The 26,580-nt window shown below is 40.2% G+C and overlaps 1 protein-coding gene across 1 annotated transcript; it reads left to right on the forward strand.

Annotated features, from left to right (window-relative positions):
- The first annotated feature begins 6,297 nt into the window (after positions 1–6,297).
- LOC134340568 (gap junction gamma-1 protein-like) lies at positions 6,298–18,442 on the forward strand. Its single transcript, XM_063037966.1, has 3 exons — positions 6,298–6,459; positions 7,491–7,560; positions 16,558–18,442. The coding sequence occupies exon 3, from the start codon at positions 16,586–16,588 to the stop codon at positions 17,756–17,758; it is 1,173 nt and encodes a 390-aa protein (XP_062894036.1). The 5' UTR covers positions 6,298–6,459; positions 7,491–7,560; positions 16,558–16,585; the 3' UTR covers positions 17,759–18,442.
- Positions 18,443–26,580: the final 8,138 nt, after the last annotated feature.

Raw genomic sequence — 26,580 nt, forward strand, 5'->3', positions numbered from 1 at the left:
AGACTAACTTATATATCAAGCCTTGTCCATTTGAACAGCACAGATCTGAAAATAACTTCCTATTTGTTCAAATGGAGAATTGTGAACTTTTTGAGTTTTGAAAGGAATCAGCTACAACTCAGATGTGTATTAGGTGTATGGTTTGGAAAAGATTGGGCTACAGCGTTACTTTGAACTAAGTTGTGACACTTAGACTGGTGAAAAGCAATTCATAAACTGACAGAAATTGCTTCCGCTGTGATCAAAATTAAGAATTAACTTCCCATGGAGCTTTGAAGGCAAAAAAAAATCATTGGAGCAGTCGGATGTTTTAAGAGCAAGGACAGAAGTTTTCTCTGGATGGATGAGCCAGGAAGGACAAAATGATCTTCCACACTTGTATTGGTCTGTGAGCATTTAACCTAGCTGTAAACAGTTTAGTGCATAGCTTTTGCAAATTTAGTTTGGCATGAATGATTACTGGCTAGACCCTTGTACAACATGCTCACTGTAAAAGAACAGATGGTTTCCAGACCCTCCTTTTCTTGGAAGAGGAAGAGTGATTTTTATCCCACAACTTGTACTATGAACACAACCTAATTTCTCTTTGGCTCCAAAAGACACATACCAGGGTTAGAAATGTTGTCTGTGTTTTTGTATGATACCGAAAGCTGGACTATTAACCTTTTGGGGTTGCTTGCTATTACTTTAGCAATTAAGCAAAAATGAATACATACTTAAAACCACAAGGTCTGAATTGGGTTTTTGTGTATCTTTCATGACTTTCTCAAAAGTGTTAACTATTCTCTTGCACTGTATGCACTTAAACATCCTTTGTTTTGCATGTTAATTATAACTGATCCTCTACGTCTATCAGTAGGTGAATCAATGAATTGTGTAAATGCAATTCGGTCAGATTTGTACTAGTTTTCTCTGAGAGTGAAGAGGATTTTAGTTCAGTGTGGTTTGAAACAAGTTTAGACTTGACCACTTTGATATTGGGCAAATCTACTGAAGTTCATCTAGTGAGGAAAACCATTCTGCAAACTAAGATACAAGGATTTATTAGTTATCATAGCATTGTTTATGCATTATCGTGCATTTAATTGTTGCTTTCCTTCTTACACATTTGTGTATAAATGCATTCCCTTGGATATAGAATTTTGAATCTTTAGAGTTGGAAACTATTGTGATTAACTATAACTGAACCACATGGAAACTGTAATTGGGAAATACAAAAGCCTTTATTCACACAGCAAACCTCCAAGAGAGAGCATGAATCAAGGAGAATCCAAGAGAATCTCACTCTCCCGACATAAGGTTTATTACTTCTTCAACACAAAGATAACAACACATTATTAACTATTAAATGATAGTTTAATCATTTAACTAGTTTCACTTTCTATAATCACCTACCTAACTTTAATTTTAACATTTTGACTATAGTCAGGTATATTTACAGAATTGCATATTTACAATGGTAGCACATCCCAACTAGCAGAACCCCTCGGATCCAAAGCCTCTGAAACATTAAATAATAGAAAATATTTGCAACACTTTGCAGCTCAGGGAGCATCTTTGGAGAAAGAATCATAGTTAACATTTCAGGTGAAAGGCTCTTAATCAGAAGTAAGAAAGAGAAATATAAGTTTTAAGTTATGGAGAAAGAAGGGAAGGGTGGATAAGACAAAGGAATGTCACTGACAGAGTGAGGACAGGGTTGCCATGGGGATAAGCTATAGAGGTCATCTGGTCAATAATACAAGCAAAGAAGCATAAAATGTTGCAAAATGCAAAGCTATGGAATATGTCCAGGAGTTGAGTCTGTTCTAATGGAGAGAGAAACTGAGCTGACGTCACAGTTGTATGCCATGAACAATAAATGGCCTGTTCTGGTACAGATTGAGGAAGCAAGTTGTGGAATTTTATACGCAAACAACAGGAATTCTGCAGATGCTGGAAATTCAAGCAACAGCAGAAATGGACCACTTAGTTGGAGTCTGGATTACTGGAACTAAAAAAGTTTTATTAAAAAAATAAGTAACACCGTACTCTAAACATAAGGATATAAATGCAACAGGTTAGCATTGAATAAACACACATGTACACGGAACTATGATAATAGGATCAATCAAGCTCTATCGCAGTCTAGGGGTAAAATGATCAGTCACAAGTGACACAGAGTTCAGTTCAGTTTCAGTTCACAGTAATCGCCGTCGTGCCGTTGCGGGGGGGGAGGGAGAGAGAGAGAAAGAGAGAGAGAGAAAGAGAGAGAGAGAGAGAGAGAATGAATATGCAAATCGGATTTCAAACAGACCTTCGATATTCCTCGCAGTTAGCTTTCGGGCGAGCCCTTTGTAATGTCTTCTGAGGTCACCGACCGTGACCCCTCCGTTCCAGATACAATCGTTCTTCTGCGGTGAACCCGGCACCTAGGCAAGGGCGGACACACACACCGGGTTCCCGCCCGACCGTATCTTTCCACCCTGTGCGTCTATGGCTGGTCCCGCAACCAGACCTCCAAAACTCTCACCAACTTGTGGGGGCACACTGCTTCCAGGGTCTCGTTACCTCGTGGTGTCGTGGTGGTGGTGTGTCCCCACAAGTTCAGTGGTTGCCCCCTGCCCCCCCAATATCTGCTGCCACTTCCTAACATGTGCTTACTCATTCTGTGGATTCATTCTGCTTGCTCGTTGCTCCTTGTGTGCTCGTTGGTTTCTGGCTGAGTTTTGTAAAATTCACATTGTTGTTTCATGGTCTCACCTCTCAGTATCCTGCTCCACATGTACATTCCTCCAATCATTCCCAAATGTAATCACACCACCATTAGCATCTAATCTTTAGCTTTTAAAATCCTGAGCTTTGGAGTTCCCTCCCTGAATTTCTACAGTTTTTTTCCACCTTTCAGGTGCTTCTTACAATTCATTTTCCTAGCAAAACTTTTGGTTTTGCACACTAATCCTTGTGTTCTGGTAAATTTTGTCTCAAACCTTATTTGTGAAGTATTTGAGATTACTATGCAATGATAAAAGCACCGCATAAGCTCAAATCTATGCTACAGCCACTGGTAAGGCACAATTTGTGAGGATTAATACAAAACTAGGTGCACGGTTTGGAATTGTACATTTTTCCAGAAGGTCAGGCCTGAGCCTGCTCATCTGTTATGATTTTTCACTGTATGAGCAATTTGGCATGTGTGCAATATTCTAAGAAATCCCTATGGCTATAGAAAAAGCCCAATAAGGTGGATGCTTTGGAAGATGCCATGTGATCAGGAAGCAGTCAAATGTGAATGCAGCTCATCAAGTGAAACTGAGTAATTTGGTCAGTCATGCAGCTGTCATGGATGACAAAAGGGCAGAAGGCTGCTACGGCAAACTGCAACTGATGCCTGTGATGGATCGGTGATTGGTTATGTATGTAGTGGCAAAAGGCATCGATAATATGAAATGTATGTGGACTTTGCATCTTTATTGTTTTAATGTAAATTATGATTTAAAACAAGAATATTTTCAAATAGCTTCTGCAGTTTTGCATGCTTTGCCTTTGAAGTCTAAGAATAATCAGGAGAATGGTATATAATGTTCACTAATGCAACCAAGAAGACTGAAATAAATTATGATAAACAGTCTGTCAGAAAGAATGATGCTGTTTTGTGGGTAGGAACTTGCTTGTTCTGGGCATTGTAACTAGTTTGGATAGCTAATATCTGTATGAATTGTCCAAAACCCTGTAATTCACCTCATGTTTGTTTGACACTCTCATGAACACTGTATCTGCATTTTTACTGATTCCCCTAAATTTATGTGGGTATGTCTGTGCAGTGATTAAATTAAATTTCTGGACCATCAATCTGGAAACATTTTTGAAACCCACCAAAACAGATAGGGAATTAAAATTCATATGCAGTACTAAAATCTGGAATTAAATGAAAAACCCAGTTTCAGTAAATTTAGGAGTATGCTGTAAATTAGAGATGCTGAGCCAAAGAAGATATTACTACCATGACAAAATTGATCCAAAAGATTAAAGATTAGCTTAATCTTTAAACATACAGTGTCGTCATGACGTCATTTGCGCCAACAACCAAAAGAATCCGAGGATATTCTGGGGACAGTCCGCAAGTGTCGCCATGATTCTGCTGCTAACTTACTAACCCATACATCTTAGGAATGTGGGAGGAATCAGGAGCACCCATGTGATCATGGGGAGAACATACAAACTCCTTACAGTCAGCAACTGGAATTGGAACCTGATCACTGGCACTGTAAAGCATTATGATGGATTTAATGAAGCACAAAGAGATCATCCACCCAATCCCACATTCTGTGATTCATAGGCTAAAGACCAGTCATGAAGCAAAATTTAGAATCTTTTTCTTTAAATTTAATTATTGACATTTGCACATGTGACTATTCTGCTAATTGTTGATTGCTCATGGCTGTTTGCACTATTGTCTTGTATTGGTTGCTATTGTGTTGACTGCTATGGCATTGTCTTGTGCTTTATGCTTGGCACCGAACCACAATCAATTCTGGTACGTTTCACACACTGGCAATAAAATGATTCTGATACTGATTGAATACATTTAAAGCCGTGGTCAAAAGAGCTGTAGTGTTGAATGAGAATAGAGAAGATGAAGCCACAGAGAATTTGGAAAAACAAGTATGGGAATTTTAAATTAGAGTTGTTTGCCTATCAGGATCAATTTTATATCAGCAATAGATGGTAGGTGAGAGATCTTTGGCTTGGATTCCAATTTCAACATTTGCATGAATTAAGGTTTTGAGGGGATGATATTGCTAGATGATGCATAAATGAAGAAAGAGAAGGAACAAAGCATCGGTCCATGAAGAACTTTAGGTCTCATGAGGGTTGCGGGGGTGGCGGGGGGGGGGGATGCTGGAGAAGTGAAACCATTGCTTGGAATTCCTAAGCCAAGCAAAATCAGAATCAGATTTATTTTCACTGACTTAGATTATGTGAGATTTGTTGTTTTCCCACAGCAGTACAATACAAAATTTACAAAAACAATAGTGCAAGAAAAAAATAACAAAGTAGTGTTCATGGACCATTCAGCAAACTGATAGCAGAGGGGAGAAGGTATTTCTGAATCTCTGAATGTGGGTTCTACTGTCCTCGCAGTATGTATACAAAACTATGCAATGAGTTAAACACCACCTCAAAAATCAGAAAGTCTGCGCCAGATATTACGCAAAAACCAACTTGAAGTGATGTTCATACAAAACGAACTAGAGGCCAGGGCATGAGTCTTCAGGCTAATGGTGTTACCATCGGAGAGGGGATACAAGAAATGAGCATGTTCTGGATGATGAGGACCCTTTGGGATGAATCCAACTTTCTTCAGACTCTGACTCTTGATGCCCTCGATGATGAGGAGGGTTGTGCCCATGATGGAGCTGGCTGAGTTTACAGCCCTCTGCAAGAAAAAAACTGCTGGAGGAACTCCGGAGGTCAGGTGGCATCTGTGGAGTGAAAAGGGCAGTTTACGTTTTGGGTTGAGTCTCTCCATCTGAACTGATAGAGTAGAGGGTAGATGGCTTGTATAAAGAGGTACTTGACAGCTGTTGCTCCATATCTGCCCCTCTACTATTTCAGTTTGATTGAAGTGCCTTGGTCCAAAATGTCAACACTCCATTTGCCCACTCAGGTCACTGCCTGACCTTGAGTTCCTCCCACAACATTTGTTTGCTCCAGATTCCAGCAGTGGTCTCCCATGTTACCACTTTCCAGCCAACACTGGACATGAAGGAGTGGAATAATTAAATATATCTGCATGGATGTTGCTGACAAAGGCCAGCTGTCAAAAATGGTTGTTTTACGATTGCTGGGAAATTTGGCGATTGAATCTGCCAAGCACCATTGCAGCGCCACTGCAGAATGCAGTCTTGCAGATATGCCCCACCATTTAATTTAAGAAATTATCTGTCCTCTTTTTATGATGAAACTATCTTACTGTTTAGCTGAGTTAGCAAATTCCAACTTTCTCTTAAATCAGTTTGATCTTTCGGCAAAAGTCCATTCTGTAGACAAATTGCGGGTTTATTATCTTTTTCATTGGTCACATGCTCCTCGGTATAAGTTGCTAAGTTTGCGTAAGTGGCAAAGGGTCCAGCATTGTGAAGCTATGTGCCACACTCCCTGTAAATGTGAATAATAAGGTGAGAAGTAGTTTGCAAACTCACAATGCTGCCTTGTTTGACTCCGGCCGTCCCTACCCCTCGCAAACCAGTTTACTGTATCAATCGCCGGGCAACGGTGGGCTAGAAGAAGACCGCTGAGGCGCTCGGGAAATCCCCGCCCTGCGCTGCTCCGAGGAGGAAAGCGGTTTGTGAGCACGGGTGTCTGCTGTCTGGGATGCACCCCAAGCTGCAGTAGGAAGGAAGAACCCTTTTCTCCCACTGTGAGCATTGTTAGTGCAGCGCAGAATGAGCACTGGCCCGCCGGCTGTGCCGAGAGGTAAGAACTTTCCGAGAGCCCCAAAGTTGGTGCTGTGAACGGTTTGGTGTCCACTGAGCTGTGGCTGAGTGCTACCACCATCCCCCAAACCCCCCCCCCCACCCATTGTCTGCACCACCTCCAGTCCAGCACATAGTGGTCGCTATTGCAGTTTAGGGGCAGTTAAACATAGCGGAATCGCTCAGCAATGAACAACAAATTGGACTCCAAGTTTCAGCAAAGGCTGGAGGAGGGTCAGAGGCAGGGGGAATCTTTTGGGGTAGATATAAACTGGCTGCTTCGTTTAAACGGTGCTTTCTATTTTATGGTATGAAACTAGTAATCCCCTTGAAGCTCAACCGAAATCGAGACCTAAGTTGCAATTTTTCAGTCTTCTTTGTCTTTTCTTTCCCGCTCTTTGTAGTTCTTGTTTAGACTGCCAGGGCTGGCCGGCCCTGCAAATCTATTCTGTAACTTTCCCAATTTACCCTTTGCGGACAGTTTGCCAAATCGATCTGTTGAAAGATTTGCGAGAATCCCTCTCTTCTCCCCCCCCCCGCCCCCAACCTCAACCAGGACTATCTGAGATAGTGATCTTAGAAGTTTGTAAACATGAGATTGGTTGTAATTCATTTAAAAGTTAGATAAGTTTACCAAGCACTTTAAAAGGAAACTTGCTATGTACAGTGTGTTCTTTCTATAACCTGTATTATAATTGATTTAGAATTATTAAACTCGGTCACATTTTTGAGGTTTCAGAAGTCGCCAGTTTTTATTTGACATAACTTGAGTTTATGGAAAATCTATAAATTGAAATAACTCATAAGTACTGTTTTCCTAGAAAGATTTTTCCATATGTATTTTGTCAAAACAATGGTGGGCACAAATAGCAACTAACCTGGAAGTGAATGTTAAGTTTACCATTCTTTTGTTCTTCAGAGTTTCTATTTTGCATCTTACATAACTGTGTGTTAATTTCCATTATCACTTTGATAGTTATGTAATTTTATTTTTGATTTCAGTTACTCATGGGATTGATGTCTTGTTTACAGGTACAACTAGTGCATTGACTTTCCTGGAGTTAATTTTGAGCAGTAAATGGAACCAGCCTGATCTTTGGAGGTGAGACAAGTTGAGAATGGGCCCCTTCATTTGATTGTTATTTCATTTATTTTTATTGCAAGTTCTCCAATAATGGGTTGAAATTTTGAGCAGGTTTCACTACAAGTATGACAGATTCTAATGCCATGTGCAATTTTATTCAGCAGCATGTTTCTCATATTTTTGAACTGTGGAATAAGTCCAGTACAGCAACTACATACTTAGCCCTTCTAAATTTGTTTTTTGTTTGATTATTTTTTAGAGAGGTGCCCTGGGATGATGTACAGGTCACTTCCTTGTGTGGTTGTTGGATGATACTTCCTCAAACTCTTGTAGCCGGATGCTTCATTTACCCATCTTTTCACATCTGATGATATTTGGTTGTAAGATCAATTAGTATTTATCAAAATTTGGATCACTTCCAGCCTAAGCTCTGCCATTTAAGAATGTTTTAGCCTGTGGCTTTTTTTGTGTTCTGGAGTGGCAATGAGGTTAAAATTAAGATCTTCTACAGAAGGAGCACAAGGCAAGTGGTTAATTTTTGAGGTTGTCCCCTGATTACCCAGGGTTTTTGGAGTTGAGAATCTTAATGCCATCCACTTTGAACTGTGCGGAGGCCCGAAATTTCCAGGAGTCAGTGTATTTCTTTAAGGAGATGTCTCTCTTGTAATCTCATGACAGATCAGAATAAAGCCTGTTATTTATGTGGCTGCAGAAGACATACGTTTAATAAAGTGACACAGGCTGAGAGATTTCAAAGATGCTTTGCATAAATTGTATCAAGCAGTATTAAATGGAAGCAACTGAACTTGCTGTGTTGTCTGGAAGACGTTTCGCCACTCATCCGAGAGTCGTCTTCAGTTCTGATTCATGGTGGGTAGTTTTCTGGCTTATAAACTCTGAGTTGCTTAAAAATATAGCAATCACATGAGAGTCATTAAGAGTCATAGAGGTAATGAGGGTCTTTAATGGATATGTGAACTGTTGTGGAGATGCTGGGGTAAAGATGTTAGGACTGCATTGTAAGTAGCTGATGGGTGGTGTCATACCCCAACCCCTCTGAAGAAGCCTCGAATGAGTGGCAAAACATCTTCTGGCCAACACAGCTAGTCCAGTTTCCTTGATTTACCACTGCTTGAGATACAATGAAGCAGATGACTGTGAACCTTCAAAGACATTTTGTATAAATTTGTTATAATCCCTTGAAGGTGATCTTATTGAGGTACTAAAATGAGGAAAGAGTATGATGGAAGTGAAATCAAAAAATATTCGTTTGTGTGAGTGACCAGAATAAATAAGGGAGATAATTTTTAAAGGTTAGACCTGGTTGATTTCTAGGAGGAGGATTTTTTTTAAACCAACAAGTTGTGTACATGTGGAAAACTCAGTCTGGAGGGTTTAGATATTGGTTCAAGTTGAGCCTTAAAAGCTTGAGGTCAACTTTTAAAATATAAAATGAGTAGCAAGGAAATGGGTAAATGGATCTGAGGAAAGTATCAGAGTTGAAGTATTGGCATTCATACAAAATGTGACCAAGTTTCATTGGTTAAATAACTGGACAGACAATTTTTTTCCCATCTTTAATGGTTTCAACTGCTTATTATCACTGATGCCACTCATTCCACCCTCCCTAAAATTAATAGATTTTTAAATTATTTTATTATTATTAGATGCTTTAGGTATCAAGGCAGAGACTACTTGGTCAGATTGTTCATGAGCTAAGCTTCCTTCCCAATCACTTGAAGCCACAGGTATTTCCAGTTCATCTCTCACTTTCCTCTCTAGGTTGCCCTGATAAGGTCTACTTCCTGCTCTTTTGGCTCCATCCCCACTAATCTAGAATTACTATCTTTCTGTAAAAAAAAAGATGGGACTCTCTACTTTCTTTTCTGTACTTTCACATCATTCAACTGAAACCTTCAGCACCACCCCAAACACCTACCAGATTTCTCAAAACTATTGGTAGGCTGTTCATTCTTGCACAGTATTTCCCCATCTCTCAAGGCTTCTCAGCTTGCAGACCCTTGATATCACAGCATTGAATATGCCCTACCCATTGTATAATCATAAAAGGATTTGAAGGATTCATAAGTGATAAAATTAGAACTGACTGGATCCAAAGGAATATTCGTATGTGCATTAAAATGTGTTGATGAGGATTTTTTTTAAAAAAAAGATTAGTGTGATGCTGACTTTAATACCTTGAGGGCCAGAAGATAAAAGGGAGGAAGGTTTGCAGTAGTTGCATAGAGTCCTAGTTAGAATACATCTAGAGTACTGCTTGCAGCTCCTGTATTAACCTTGGAAGTTTAAAAAGTGGAGAATCACTGAAATATTTTAAATATACAAGGGGTGATTGATAAGTTCGTGGCCTTATGTAGAAGGAGTCAATTTTAGAAAACTTAGCACATTTATTTTTCCTACATTTACACATTTAGTCCAGCGGTCATGGAGCATACAGATCCCTGCTTTGTAGAAGTCGGCGTCTTGAACCTCCAGAAAGTGGTCCACAGCAGGGGTGATTGATAAGTTTGTGGCCTAAGGTAGAAGGAGATGAGTTATTAACTTAAAACTTTCTGCATTTTCACTCAAAGAGTTGAACTGTACATGCATGTAACGAGAGCGGTATAACTCATCTCCTTCTACCCTAGGCCAGGAACTTATCAATCACCCCTGCTGTGGATCACTTCTACAAAGAAGGGATCCGTATGCTCCATGACCACTTGTTACGTACCCTGTAACTGGGTTTCCAAACCAGCAGAAATGGATCACTCAGTTGGAGTCTGGATTACTAGAACTAAGAAAGTTTTATTAAAGAAACAAGCAACACAGTAATCGAAAGGATAATAAATGCAACAGTTCAGCAATGGTAAACACACATGTGCCCAGAATTAAGATAACAGCATCAACCAAGCTCTATCGTTGTCTAGGGGTAAATGACCAATTTCAAAGTGACACAAAGTTCAGTCCAATTTAGTTCAGTTCACAGTAATCGTTGCCAGGGCGATGGACAACGTGGGGGGAGGGAGAGAGAGAACGAGAACGACTGATCATTCAAAACGGCTTCCACTCACAGACCTGCGATATTGTTCACAAGCAGCTTTCGGGCGGGTCCTTTGTGATGTCACCTGAGGTCACCGACTGTGACCCCTCCTCCAGATGCGGTTGATCCTCTGCAGTGAACCCGGCACCCAAGCAAGGGTGGACCCACACCGGATTCCCGCTGATCGTACCTTTCCACCCTGTGCGTCTAAGGCTGATCCCGCGATCAGCCGTCCAAGAGCTTCCCACCGACTTGTGAGAGGCACACCGCTTCCAGGGTCTCGTTACCTCGGGTGTCGTGTTGTGTCTTGCCTTAGCGAACCTGTCCCTTTTTATCCCCCTGCTTTTATCCATCACTTCAGACAGTTCAGGGTTCAAAGGGGGAGCCGCTCTAGACAGCTCTCTCTCCCGTCCCTTCATTACACATCTCCAAATCGCCTGTCCATCACATCAAACAGTTCAGGGTTCAAAGGGGGGAGCCGATCTTGACAATACCCAGACTGATGGCTCCTTCATTAACATCTCCAAATGCTGCTTCATTGTGTTCCTTATCTCTCCCTCCCCTGAGGACAGGTGGCAGACCAACTGCTGATGTCACTGATGCTAACCCAGGCCAGCAAACATCTTAATTTTATGTGTATTCTCGTAACACTTCCCCCCTTTAAGGATTTTTACAGGGGTAAAAATTACAAACATGAGTACATTATTTGATACACACAAATATACATCTTTATCAGCTATTTGGCTAATACAGAGAATTTGAAGTTGTCAACACCTTGACAGACAGTCAGCCATCACATTTTCTGTTTCTTTTATATGTGTTATTAATAATCCCTTAGACCAGGCTCCAACTTAGCAAACTTCATAGTGGCCAAAAACACTGATGAATTTCGATCAATAACAAGGGTCGTCCCATTCCGACTTAGTTTTTTCTCGCAAGGGCTTAGTAGGAGGGGGAGGGGTAGTAACCGCAGAGTTTTTGCAAAACTTCCTACGGTACCCCACCATCTCCAAGAGCCTTCTGAGGGCCCTCTTGTCTGTCGGGGTTGGGAGGTCAGCGATAGCCTGCACTGTAGCTTGCATCGCTTCCAGCTGCCCCTGTGTCACCACAATTCCCAGGTAAGTGACCTTCGCGTGGCCGAACTCATTTTTTTCAAGGTTCACGATCAAACTGGCTTCAGACAGCCGTATTAAATTGCCAATACACACCTCTGTGTTCGTCAGCCCTTTAGTCACTGAATTACTCATTCTATATGAATTTTGTTTACTAGGCTTGCCTATTGTAACAGACACCACCCAACGTCCCAGTTCTTTGCATCGCCTCGGGACAATCAAACACACGGGTGCGAGTCGTTTAATTACTTCTCCTAAAGAGTCGCTTTGTTCGGGGATTAAGGGAGAGACCTTATCAGCAGACCTGGCCAAAACAATAGCCTTCTCCCATCTGGTCGATACCATACTCATCTTTTCAAAATGGTTTTTTTCTCTTATCGGGGGGACCCTAGCTTCATTGATTTCCACGCTAACCCCGACTAGGTTTGTTAGCATATCAAAAGCCTGTGACCGTCTCAGTTCGCGTCGGCCATAATCAATAACATCCTTCCTCCTGGGCAGCCGGTAAACCTCTTTCATGATTCGACCAACTGTTTCTTCCAGCACCGCAAAATGTCCACCGGGGGGTACCTTGTGGGCCAGGTTAAAAATCTCATCCTCATAACTCTTTTGCACCACCCCCCATTCCTCATCTGCGGGTACTGTACTTGATTTCCCTTTCTTCCTTAGCACTTCCTCCTCCGCACAATAGCCTACTAGTTCCCTTGTTAAGTCTGTGTCAGAGAGAGCTGTCTCTGCCAAAACCATCAGCTCCTCGTCTCGCTCCTGCGTCTGCACAAATTCTTTCCTGGCTACTGCTATGTCTGTCTCAGCTCCCTCACTACCTCTTGTCTCACTACACTCCTTCTTTTCATTTTCTACCCCCGTCTCGTACAAGACTGTCCCGTGATGAACCTGTGAGTCCATGGGCAGGGCCTCAATGCTGGCAGGCTGACCTGTCAATCTCACGACTGGGAACACGATTCCCCCGGCGACGTCATTACTGAACAAGACTTCCACGCCGTTCATCGGTAATTCGGACCTCACCCCGATCGTGACTAGTCCAGAGACCAGGTTGCTTTGTAAGTGTATCTGGTGCAAAGGGACTGACTCTGTCCCTTCCCCAACACCTTTGACCTCTACCTCCCCAGTCTGGGTCTCTGAGCTAAACTCTAATACACTCTTCAGTATCAGTGACTGACATGCTCCCGTGTCTCTCCAGATCCGCACTGGAACTGGTTTTAACCCCTCCTTCACCGACACCAATCCGGCCGAGACAAACCTCTCGCGCCCTTCCTGAACTTTGGCAGACCTGTCCTTCCCTAGCGGTTCGTGTACCAGCTCGATACAGCCAGTCAAAATCGCTGTTTTCCCTTTTCCCGTCTCCTTCTTTGGGGCAAAACACCTGGACGCAAAGTGTCCGGCTTTCCCACAATTATAACAGACGACCCCAGGAGACTTCCTGCCAGACTGCTCCCGGTCTACCTTATCCTTCTCACTGGTCCCCAGCTTACTTTCGGACTTTTCCGGTGGACTCTCCCTGCCGTCCTGACTACCCTTCTGGTAGCCTTTACTCGGGGCAAACTTCATTTTATGCGTCAACGCATACTCATCCGCTAACTTAGCAGTTGCGGCTAACGTGGCTGCCTCTTTCTCATCTAGGTAGGGTCTCATACCCTCAGGGGCACAACCTTTAAACTGCTCAATCAGGATCAGCTGCAGCAGTCTGTCATAATCCCCCTCTACCCCCTTTGAGGCGCACCAACACTCACAATATGTCTGCATCTCACGGGCAAACTCCAAATATGTGCGGTCCCACTGCTTCCTCGCATTCCGGAACCTCTGCCGGTATACCTCCGGGACCAACTCATAAATCCTGAGGATGGCCTCTTTCACCACCTCATACCTCTGGGCATCTTCCGCAGACAAAGCTGAGTAAGCTTCTTAGGCTTTCCCTTTCAGTAAACTCTGAAGTAAAACAGCCCACTTATCCCTCGGCCAGTCCTGACTTATAGCCACTTTTTCGAAATGGAGGAAGTACCAATCCACGTCGGTATCGTCAAATGGGGGAACCAGCCTAACCTCCTGGGTCACCCGGAACCCTCCACCTTGGTTCGGCACGAGCCCCTGCTCGGCCCTTATCTTTAACTTCTCCAGCTCAAATTCCCTTTCCCTCTGTTTCTCTCTCTCTTCTCGCTCCCATTGCCTCTCTTTCTCTTTCTCTTGCTCTTGCCTCTCTAACTCTCTCTCCTGCCTTTCTAACTCTCTCTCCTTCTCTTCTCGCTGCAACTGTCTGTCCCTCTCTTTCTCTTCTCGCTCCAACTGCCGTACCCGGAACTCATGCTCGAGTCTCAGTTTTTCGAGCTGCACCTGTACCGCGTCTCCAGCAGGTTTTTCAATAGACACCACCCCCAGCTCGCCTTGGGGAAACACACCTTTAGATACATAGTGCTCTACGATAGCTCTGTGTATCTCCTCTCTCCTCATTGTTGACTTCCTCTTAGCAAGATTCAACCGTTTGGCCACAGCTACCAATTCCGATTTCCTGGCATCCTCTAATGCCTCCAAGGTCGGCGCCTTTATAAGTTCCTCAGTCTCCATTTCTGCTGTTTGTTTTTTCTTTCTTTCGGGAATTTTGACCCAATCAATTTACTCCGTCCCAAATTTAGCGTTCAAAATCGCGGACGAGAACCCCACTTATGTTACGTACCCCGTAACTGGGTTGCCAAACCAGCAGAAATGGATCACTCAGTTGGAGTCTGGATTACTAGAACTAAGAAAGTTTTATTAAAGAAACAAGCAACACAGTAATCGAAAGGATAATAAATGCAACAGTTCAGCAATGATAAACACACATGTGCACAGAATTAAGATAACAGGATCAACCAAGCTCTATCGTTGTCTAGGGGTAAATGACCAATTTCAAAGTGACACAAAGTCCAGTCCAATTTAGTTCAGTTCACAGTAATCATTGCCAGGGCGATGGACAATGTTGGGGGAAGGAGAGAGAGAACGAGAACGACTGATCATTCAAAACGGCTTCCACTCACAGACCTGCGATATGGCTCACAAGCAGCTTTTGGGCGGGTCCTTTGTGATGTCACCTGAGGTCACCGACTGTGACCCCTCCTCCAGATGCGGTCGATCCTCTGCAGTGAACCCGGCACCCAGGCAAGGGCGAACACACACCGGGTTCCCGCTGATCGTACCTTTCCACCCTGTGCGTCTAAGGCTGATCCCGTGATCAGCCGTCCAAGAGCTTCCCACCGACTTGTGAGAGGCGCACCGCTTCCAGGGTCTCGTTACCTCGTGGTGTCGTGTGTGTCTTGCCTTAGCGAACCTGTCCCTTTTATCCCCCTGCTGAGGTATCGCCTGTCCATCACTTCAGACAGTTCAGAGTTCAAAGGGGGAGTCGCTCTAGACAGCTCTCTCTCCCGTCCCTTCATTGCACATCTCCAAATTGCCTGTCCATCACTTCAAACAGTTCAGGGTTCAAAGGGGGAGCCGATCTTGACAATACCCAGACTGATGGCTCCTTCATTAACACCTCCAAATGCTGCTTCATTGTGTTCCTTATCTCTCCCTCCCCTGAGGACAGGTGGCAGACCAACTGCTGATGCCACTGGTGCTAGCCCAGGCCAGCAAACATCTTAATTTATGTGTATTCTCGTCACACACTGGACTAAGTGTGTACATGTAGGAGGGAACTACGTTGAAAAATAAACATGCTAGGTTTTCTAAAATTGACTCCTTCTACCATAGGCCACAAATTTATCAATCACCGCTTGTATTTAAGGTGAAAGTTGATAATTTCCTGATTGGTCAGGGCTTCAAAGGATATGGCAAGAAGGTAGGTATATGGAGATGAGTGGAATCCGGGATCAGCCATGATAGAATAACGGAGCTGACTTGATGGGCTGATTGGCCTAATTCTGCTCCTGTGTCTTATGGTCTTGTATTAACACAGATCTAAGTGTTAATTTATGAAATGAGATCTTGTAAACTTGGCTTGCACTTCCTGAAATAATGGGAAACTATTTGGTAATTTCAGGTTTTTGTGAGAGGAATTAATGAGCAAAACTGGCAGGTGGAGTGGTCTAGGACAATGAAATTTACAGAACCATAGGCAAGCAATTCAGATTTGCTGATATAAAGCATTAGCAACACCTCATGTCTGTTCCAGCAGTACTATCTATGAAGGGGAATATTATTACAAGAGTGTTTGCAAGGCAGTTTTGAACAGTGAAATCTAAAATTCTTAGGATTCAAACAGGTTTTTAAGGGCTGTTCCCTGCAATTTATTTTTCAAGTGACCTTTGAATTATCTGGAGACTGTACCTTTTGTTTTATTATCCCAAGGATTTCCCGAACCATTTTGCAGCCAATTAATTACTCTTAAAGCCATGAATCTGCTGCACTTGTATAGTTCCAAAGTATGTAATTAATGGCTCCTACACACATTGTTCCCCAACCCTGTACATCCTCACTGACTTGTCCACTTTTTTTATTGTCTGTTCATTTTGCCTACTCTCCTGTGGCCCTCCTCAAATTTTGTTATTGATAATCAAGCGAAAATAGAAGCTGAATTTTCTTTCTGATTGCTTTTATTTCTGATCTCCTGATGATTTTGACCCTTAATGTGCACTTCTAAAGTATGTATAGAAGTTTTTGAATTGTTTAAATCATTTGGGGTGGAGAAACACATAATTTAAACACACATCTTTAACAATCTGAGAATATGATTGTGATTGTATTAATATGCTGAAAAACTCTAGCTTCTAAAAATGGTTTTGTTGGATGGCAACATTTGTATGAAAAATATTGATTTAATACTTGTATACACAAAATAGTCTTAATTTGTTTCTAATGTCTGTTGTGCATCAGGAGCTGATTAGAAAGCTGACTGACTAACATGAGCTGGAGTTTCCTAACACGTCTTCTGGAGGAAATCCACAACCATTCCACCTTTGTTGGTAAACTGTGGCTGACTATACTCATTATATTCCGCATTGTGCTGACTGTGGTTGGTGGGGAGTCTATTTACTATGATGAACAGACCAAGTTTGTTTGCAATACTGGACAACCAGGCTGTGAGAATGTTTGCTACGATGCCTTTGCTCCATTATCCCATGTGAGGTTTTGGGTGTTCCAGATAATACTCATTGTGACCCCGTCCATTCTATACCTGGGTTATGCTGTGCACAAAATTGCTGCATTGGAAGAACCTGAGTATGGAGCCAGAAAGCCAAAGAAGCTTCAGTATGCAGTGCAGTGGAAGCAACATCATGCTTTGGAGGAGGCAGAGGATGATAACATTGAAGATCCAATACTATATCCAGAAATAGAACTACGTAGTGATAAAGAAAACAGAGATCGAAAGAACTTGAACAAGCATGATGGAAGGCGCCGCATTAAAAGAGATGGTCTTATGAAAATCTACGTTCTCCAGTTGATTGTAAGAACTGTGTTTGAGTTGAGTTTTCTTGTGGGCCAGTATATGCTGTATGGCTTCGAGGTGGCAGCAAGGTACAAGTGCGCCCGGGATCCATGTCCTCATCAGGTAGATTGCTTTGTATCCAGACCAACTGAAAAGACTATTTTTCTGCTAATAATGTATGGAGTAAGTGGCCTCTGTTTACTTGTGGATATCTGGGAGATGATTCATTTGGGATTTGGAATGATAAGGGATATATTAAAAAACAAACAAAACTCTATGGCAGAGACTAGTTACAGTCTACACAATACCTGGAATGCTCCTTCAGCTCCCCCAGGTTACAATATTGCAGTCAAACCAGAGACCATTCCATACACTGAGATTGCCAATGCCAAAATGGCTTACAAGCAAAACAAGGCGAATATTGTGCAGGAGCAGCAATATGGTAGCAATGATGAAAATGTCCCAGTCAACTTGGAATGTGTGCAACAACAGTTGAAATTGGCCCAGGAGCAGTTGGATTTGGCTTTTCAGGTTTATAATGATCACAATCATCCTTCAAACCATTTAAGAGAAAAGAAGAAGGCAGGTTTAAACAAAAGTAGCACCAGCAGCAAATCTGGAGATGGGAAAACCTCAGTTTGGATTTGATAAGTTTGTTTCTTTTACTCAGTTACAAACTTGTCCAGGCTAGGGTTAAATTGGGGTTGCTGATCAGTGAAGCTTGAAGGGACGGAAAGGCCTGCTTTGTGCTGTATCTCAGTTTTTTAAAAAATAATTTGGATATAATCTCAAGAATGACTTGCAGACATTATTTTTAAATATTCATTTTGTTGAAAAGCCAACATAAATCAAAATACAGTCTGTTACAGTAATGCTTATTCCTTCAGTGGAACAAGGAACTAGGCAATCATAGCAATAAACTGCACTACAGAGTCATGAGTCAATTTTTACCAGAGTTCAGAGCAGTTTTGAGCAAAAATTAATCAAACTTAGTCATCTTGCAGAGTATGAAACATGAAAAGGTGCCTTTTTGTTTTCTAGTTACTGAAATAGATATGATGTGGCTTTCCAAATTCTTGAAAAAAATGGACATTTTGTTTTGGACTCTGTGCGTGTTTGGAGTTGAGGCTTCAAATTGTACTCTTCAATTGTTTGAGGAAATGTAACATGTCATTGCATCATCCATGCAACTTATCCTAGTTTTATATAATTCAGATTTTTTTTACAGAAAAGTTCACACACAGGAGATTTTGTATTAGATGTTTTCTCTGCATGTTTTAAATATACTTTGGAATTGTAACTACAAATAGAATTCTTTTTTCTATATGTCACCTGTGTCTCTTGTCCTGGAGTGATATGTGAGTAAAACTCAAAAATTATATTTCTTGGTACTTGCAGAACTTCCATTTGAGGTTTAGTGGGGAAAAGTGAGTTCTAAAGAGTGGGATCATGACCAATCCGTCTATCTTCAACAGCTTTAAATCTATTCTCATTTGTAAGTGTTTCACTTTAGACAGATTTTTCCTCTGTATACTTGGCCTCTGTGAAATTAAAGTTGAAGCCAAAAGCAAAGTACTGGAAATCTGAAATGAAACATAAAAGTTCAGGCTCTGTGGGTTAGTCAGCATCTGTAGGATTAATGTTCTGGATCGATAGGAATGCATCAGATTTGGAAAAGTTACAGATTTAAGCCAGAAGAGATGGTAGAGACAGATAAAATGATATTTAGAGAGCATTTAGACAGGTACTTGGATAAGAAAAGCATAGGATAGGGGTCTAATACAAGCAAATGTGATTATTGCAGGTGGACATCACAGTCAATGTGGTCCAAATAAGGACCTGTTTCTGTGCTGAATAATTCCATGGACATTGAAGAGGGTGAAGGAAAAAAATTAAGCTGCTCTGGAAGAATCTTCTGGAAGAAGAAATTCGTTGTTATCAATCTTAAATGGCAGTCTAGATGAGGGGTCTTAACCTGAAGCGTCTCTCCATAGATGCTGTTTGATCCACTTCCTCCAGTGCTTTCTGCTCCAGATTCTAGCGTCTGCTGTCTCTTGTATCTAAATCTTACTTTATCTTGAGATTTTGTCCCCTGGTTTTACAATTCCCCATCACAGCAAAACAACCTCAAAGGAGCGACCCACGTGGTCTAACATTTTTAACTCCCTGACCTTTTTTAAACTCCAGAGGTTTTAGACTCGTCCTCTTGGGACAACTATTTCATCCCAGGAGTTAACTTAGTCACTGCATCCTCTCTAAGCTTATATCCTTGAACACGTCCACAATGTCCTGTAAAGGGAGGGTGAGCAGCCAGAAGTCGTTGTATATAGAAACATAGAAAACCTACAGGCCCTTCACCCCACAAAACTGTGCTGAAAATGTCCTTAGCTCAGAAATTACCTAGGCTTTACCCATAGCCCTCTATTTTTCTAAGCTCCATGTACCTATCCAGGAGTCTCTTAAAAGGCCCCGATCGTATCTGCCTCCACCACTGTCACTGGCAGCCCATTCCACGCACTCACCACTCTGCGTTTTTTTTTTAAAAAACAGCAACTTACCCTGACATCTACTCTGTACCTACTTCCAAGAAACTTAAACCTGTGTCCTCGTGCTAGCCATCTCAACCCTGGGGAAAAAGCCTCTGACTATCCACATGATCAAGGCCTCTCATCATCTTGTACACCTCTATCAGGTCACCTCTCATCCTCCATCACTCCTAGGAGAAAAGGCCAAGTTCGCTCAACCTGTTCTCATAAGCCATACTCCCCAAACCAGGGAACATCCTTGTAAATCTCCTCTGCACCCTTTCTGTGGTTTCCACATCCTTCCTGTAGTGAGGTGACCAGAACTCAGCACAGTACTTCAAGTGGGGCCTGACCAGGATCCTATATACAGTGGCTTGCAAAAACTTGGGCACCCCAGTCAAAATTTCTGTTACTGTGAATAGCTAGGAGAGTGAAAGATGACCTGATTTCCAAAAGGCAGAAAGTTAAAGGTTACACATTTCTTTAATATTTTAAGCAAGTTGCTTTTTTATTTCCATCTTTTACAGTTTCAAAATAACAAAAAAGGGAAAAGGCCTGAAGCAAAAGTTTGGGCACCCTGCATGGCATTACTTAGTAACACCCCCTTTGGCAAGTATCACAGCTTGTAAACGCTTTCTGTAGCCAGCTAAGAGTCTTTCAATTCTTGTTTGGGGGATTTTCGCCTATTCTTCCTTGCAAAAGGCTTCTAGTTCTGTGAGATTCTTGGGCTGTCTTGCAGGCACTGCTCTTTTGAGGTCTAGCCACAGATTTTCAATGTTGTTTAGGTCGGGGGACTGTGAGGGCTGTGGCAAAACCTTCAGCTTGTGTCTCTTGAGGTAGTCCATTGTGGATTTTGAAAATCTTTTTATTGATATATAATCTTCTACAGCTATAAAATGCAAAAGTTCAACAAATTAGTATATATATAATTAATAAAGCTGGGAAAAAAACTTATATATGCTAATAAAGAAAAAAAAACATACAAGAAAAAGAAGGAAAAAAGAGAACCCCTAATGACTGAAAAAACCCACTAACTACAAAAGTGAAAAACCATTAGGAACCAACTCCCGGAGCAATATGTCTTACAATTTTATATATATAAGAAAAACAACAACTGCCAAATCACATTTATATAACATAAAATTGGAAGGAAACCATATAAATTAATTCAAATTAAATGATAATATTTGGCAAAAGAGCCCCACCTTCTCTCAAAATGGAATCGGGGATCAAAAGTTCTGCTTCTAATTTTTTCCAAACTAAGACATAACATTACTTGGGAAAACCATTGAATTAGTGCAGGAGCAGAGGTATCTTTCCACTTCAATAAAATAGCCCTTCTTGCCAACAATGTAACAATTGCAATTATATGTTGGTTTGAAAATGAAATACCCTGAATATGATGTGGAACTATTCCAAATAGAACAGTCAATGTATTAAGTTGTAAATTAATTTTCAAAGCTTTAGAAATTGTAGAAAATAAAGATTTCAATGAGGGACATGACCAGAACATATGTGACAAAGTAGCTACTGAATTTTTGCACCTATCACAATAATTATCTACATTAGGAAATATTTTGGATAGCCTCTCCTTTGTTAAATAATAACGGTGAACAATTTTAAGTTGAATTAAACAATGATTGGCACATCTCGAAGAAGAATTAACCATTTTCAGAACCCGTAACCAAGCTTCATTAACAAAAGTCATATTAAGTTTTCTCTCCCAATCTTGTTTAATCTTTAGTGACAGGTTATCTTTTTGTCGTAAAAATAAATTATAAATTCTACCAATGGAACCTCTCACTAAAGTATTCATATTCAAAATAGTATCCAATAAATTAGATTCTTGCATATATGGAAACGTAGAAACATATTTTTGTAAGAAATGTCTAACCTGAAAATATTGCAAGAAATGTGTATGAGAGAGAGAATATTTACTAATTAACTCTTCAAAAGTCATCAATCAACCATCACTAAATAAATCTGCAAAAGAACAGATCCCCTTATTTCTCCATAAAAGAAAAATGGGATCAGTAATTGAAGGTTTAAATAGCAAATTTCGAAATACAGGGCTGGATAATTTAAATTGTTTAAAACTAAATGAGTTACGAAACTGAAACCAAATCTGTAAGGACTTTAATAACAGGATAGAGATTTAAACTGGGAATTTTAGCAAGTTGTAAAGGTAATGGAGCTCCTAATAATGAAGTTAAATGAAATTGTTTAATAGCTTTTAATTCCAAATCAATCCAAGCTGGTTTTTGGCTCTTATCGAACCAATATTACCAAAACCATAGTTGTCGAATATTAACAGCCCAATAATACAATCTTAAATTAGGTAGCACAAGTCCACCATCTTTTTTGGATTTTTGTAAATGAAACTTATTAACTCTTAGTTTGTTATTATTCCAAATAAAGGACAAAATAGTAGAATCAATTTGATCAAAAAATTTTTTAGTGAGAAAAATAGGTATATTTTCAAAAATATATAAAAAATCTAGGTAAAATCAACATTTTCAGGGCATGAATACGACCTATTAAAGAAAGTGTAAGAGGATTCCATCTAGAAAATAATTGTTTCATAGAGTCCAATAAAGGAACTACATTAGCTTTCTAAAGATCTTTATATTTTTTTGTAATGATAATACCCAAATATTTCTAAATGGAATATCATTATATATAAAAACAGGAATATTTAAAGGGAACAGCAACACACATAAAAGTTGCTGGTGAACGCAGCAGGCCAGGCAGCATCTCTAGGAAGAGGTACAGTCGACATTTTGGGGCCGAGACCCTTCGTCAGGACTAACTGAAAGAAGAGATAGTAAGAGATTTGAGAGGGGGAGGAGAAAATCCGAAATGATAGGAGAAAACAGGAGGGGGAGGGATGGAGCCAAGAACTGGACAATTGATTGGCAAAAGGGATATGAGAGGATCATAGGACAGGAGGCTTAGGAAGAAAGAAAAGGGGGAGGGGGGGAACCAGAGGATGTGCAAGGGGTATAGTGAGGAGGATGGAGGGAGAAAAAGGAAAGAGAGAAAAAGAATGTGTGTATATAAATAAATAATGGATGGGGTACGAGGAGGAGCTAGCAGAAGTTTGAGAAGTCAGTGTTCATGCCATCAGGTTGGAGGCTACCCAGACGGAATATAAGGTGTTGTTCCTCCAACCTGAGTGTGGCTTCATCTTTACAGTAGAGGAGGCCGTGGATAGACATATCAGAATGGGAATGGGATGTGGAATTAAAATGTGTGGCCACTGGGAGATCCTGCTTTCTCTGGCAGACAGAGCGTAGGTGTTCAATGAAATTATCTCCCAGTCTGCGTCGGGTCTCGCTAATATACAGAAGACCACAGCGGGAGCACTGGACGCAGTATATCACCCCAGCCGACTCACAGGTGAAGTGATGCCTCACCTGGAAGGACTGTCTGGGTCCCTGAATGGTAGTGAGGGAGGAAGTGTAAGGGCATGTGTAGCACTTGTTCCGCTTACAAGGATAAGTGCCAGGAGGAAGATTGGTGGGCAGGGATGGGTGGGACAAATGGATAAGGGAGTTGTGTAGGGAGAGATCCCTGCGGAATGCAGAGAGAGGGTGGGAGGGAAAGATGTGCTTAGTGGTGGGATCCCGTTGGAGGTGGCGGAAGTTGCAGAGAAATATATGTTGGACCTGGAGGCTGGTGGGGTGGTAGATGAGGACAAGGGGAACCCTATTCCTAGTGGGGTGGTGGGAGGATGTAGTGAGAGCAGATGTGCATGAAATGGGGGAGATGCATTTGAGAGCAGAGTTGATGGTGGAGGAAGGGAAGCCCCTTTCTTTAAAAAAGGAGGACATCTCCCTCGTCCTGGAATGAAAGGCCTCATCCTGAGAGCAGATGGGGCAAAGACGGAGGAATTGCGAGAAGGGGATGGCAATTTTGCAAGAGACAGGGTGAGAAGAGGAATAGTTCAGATAGCTGTGAGAATCAGTAGGCTATAGTTGATATCAGTAGATAAGCTGTCTCCAGAGATAGAGACAGAAAGATCTAGAAAGGGGAGGGAGGTGTCGGAAATGGACCAGGTAAACTTGAGGGCAGAGTGAAAGTTGGGGGCAAAGTTAATAAAGTCAATGGGCTCAGCATGTGTGCAGGAAGCAGCACCAATGCAGTCATCGATGTAGCGAAGGAAAAGTGGGGGGCAAATAGCAAAGGAAAAGTGGGGGACAGATTCACTTTTATTTAAATTAAGTTTATATCCTGAAAATTTAACAAAATCATTTAATAAATCCAAAAGATTAGGAATAGATTCTTCAGGATTCGAAATATAAACCAAAAGATTATCTGCATAAAGAGATATCTTATGTACGGTCCCATTTATAGAGATACCATGAATGTTTTTTGCTTCACAAATTATTATAGCCAAAGGCTCCAGTACAAGATTAAATAATACAGGACTTAATGGATACACTTGTCAAGTACCTCGTGAGAGTGAAAAAAAGGGAGACCTGAGATTATTAGTAATGACGGTAGTGATGGGGTTCTTATAGATCATTTGAATCCACTTATTAAAATTATTACTAAATCCAAATTTCTGTAATACATTAAACAAATAAGTCCATTCAACTCTATCAAATGCCTTTTCTGCATCCAGAGAAATAACACATTGGGGTGTTTTGGATAATAGTGAATATATAATGTCCGAACATTAGAAAAAGAATAACGGCCTCTAATAAAGGCTGTTTGATCCATAGAGATAATTTTAGATAGAATGTGTTCCAAATGATTAGCCATTATCTTAGAAAGAAGTTTAGCATCCACATTTAATAACGAAATAGTTCATTAAGATAAGCATTCAGTAGGAATAAAGAAATAGAAGCTTCATAAAAAGAAGGTAAATTACCTTTCTCAAAAGATTCATGAAATATTTCCAAAAGATATGGAGAAAGTAATTTTTCAAATTTGTTGTAAAATCCTACCGAATAACTATCGAGTCTAGGAGCTTTACCTGATTGCATTGACCATATAACTTTCTGAATTTCATGCTCAACAATTGGAGCATCAGGGGTCTGTTGATCTTCAACAGTAATTTGAGGAAATTTAATCTTATATAAAAAAAGCCTTCATTTTGGAGGGATTTGCAGGAAACTGAGATTTATAAAGATCAGAATAAAAATCCTGAAAAATATTATTGATGTCTTCATAATTACTTACTATATCTCTATTATCTTTACGAATCTTTAAAATTTGTCTTTTAGCTCTAGCAGCCCTTAATTAGGAAGCTAAGAGTCTATTATTTTTATCCCCAAAAATATAAAACTGACTTTTTAATTTATCCTTCAATAGGATAAGTTAATAATAAATTATATTGTGATTGTAATTCCACTCTTCTTTTAAACAATTCAACATTTGGAAAGATTGCATTGATATTATCTAAATCTTAAATTTGTTTAGCAATTTTATCTAATTCCATTCTTGTCTGTTTTTTTAATTTAGCTAAATAAGAAATAATCTAACCACATAAATAAGCTTTTAACGTATCCCAAATTACTAACTTTGAGACGTTTCCTGTATTATTAAAGAGTAAAAATTCTTTTTATCTGAGATTCAATAAACTCAACAAGATCTGAACTTTGTAACAAATGTTCTGGAAAATGGCAAGGTGGTCTTGTAGAAGCAACATCTTGCAAATCAAATATTAATTTTAAGGGAGCATGATCAGAAATAACAATTACACCATATTCACAATTCTGAACATTAAATAAAAGTCGAGGGTCGGCTATAAAATAGTTGATTCTCGAATATTTATTATGAACATGTGAAAAAGAATATTCTCTATTGCTGGGATGCATATGTCTCCAGACTTCAATTAAACCATAATCAATTAAAAAGGAATTAATAAGTGATGTAGAGCGATTAGGGAGTTGATGTCCAGATGATGATTTATCTAATAAAGGATTTAAGCAAGTATTAAAATCTCCACCCATTAATAATATAATAGAGGTAATAGGTATCCAGGTAATAGAGCGAAAATATCTTTAAAAAATGAAGAATCATCAGCATTTGGTTCATATATATTAACCAAAACCATTTTTTTCTTGTAAATTGTTCCTTTAACAATCAAAAATCTACCATTAATATCAGATATAATATCCTCCTCATTAAAGGGAATATTAGAATCAATAAAAATGAAACACCCCTAATTTTACTTTGAGAGTTTGCGTGAATCTGAGGATCCTTCCAAAATTAAAAAAATCGATTTTTATCACATAACCTGACATGCGTCTCTTGTACAAAAATTATATCAGGTTGGAATCGGTTAATAATTTTAAATGTTTTCTTATGCTTAATAGGATGATTCCAACCACGGACATTCCAACTTAAAACATTTAACTGTTTAAATAACATCATGAAACTTTATATCTAAAGAAAACAATTAGATGCATGTCAGGATAAGGTAGTCATGAATGGGGGAAATAAGCAACAATAATAACAATTTGCATACGCTCCGGAATTCCATAATGGGAATAAAAAATAGAAATAGAAAAAAGAAAAAAACCTACCCAACCTACAAAGCCCAGAAATAAATCGATATCTATTGACGCAAGCCCCAAAGAATACATAAAAAGCAGTTCTGAACTCCACCTGCCTAAATAAAAGGTACAGATGATAAAAGGTAATCTGTCTCCTTCTCCCGAGTATACAACTCATTACAGTTGACAGACAACCCATTACAATTAGATTTTTAAAAAAGAGTTAACAGAAACGACCTTCAGTTTGGAAAGTAAGCTCCATAACATTAGAAAAGAAAAAACAATCGCCATTTTTAACTTATTATTACATCTATCTATAAAACGTGAAAAAAAACCCAAATAGTAAGTTAAAAGTTCTTAACAAAAACATACAAAGCCAAAAAAAAACAATTAGTTCATAAATGTAGCAAACAGAAAGAAATTCTAAATGATTTAATGT

Source organism: Mobula hypostoma, chromosome X1, assembly GCF_963921235.1.
Source record: "Mobula hypostoma chromosome X1, sMobHyp1.1, whole genome shotgun sequence".
NCBI classification, from domain to species: Eukaryota; Metazoa; Chordata; class Chondrichthyes; order Myliobatiformes; family Myliobatidae; genus Mobula; species Mobula hypostoma.

Excerpts from the sequence above, each read along its gene's own strand:
- LOC134340568 (XM_063037966.1), top strand. The coding sequence starts at position 16,586 with ATGAGCTGGAGTTTCCTAACACGTCTTCTGGAGGAAATCCACAACCAT.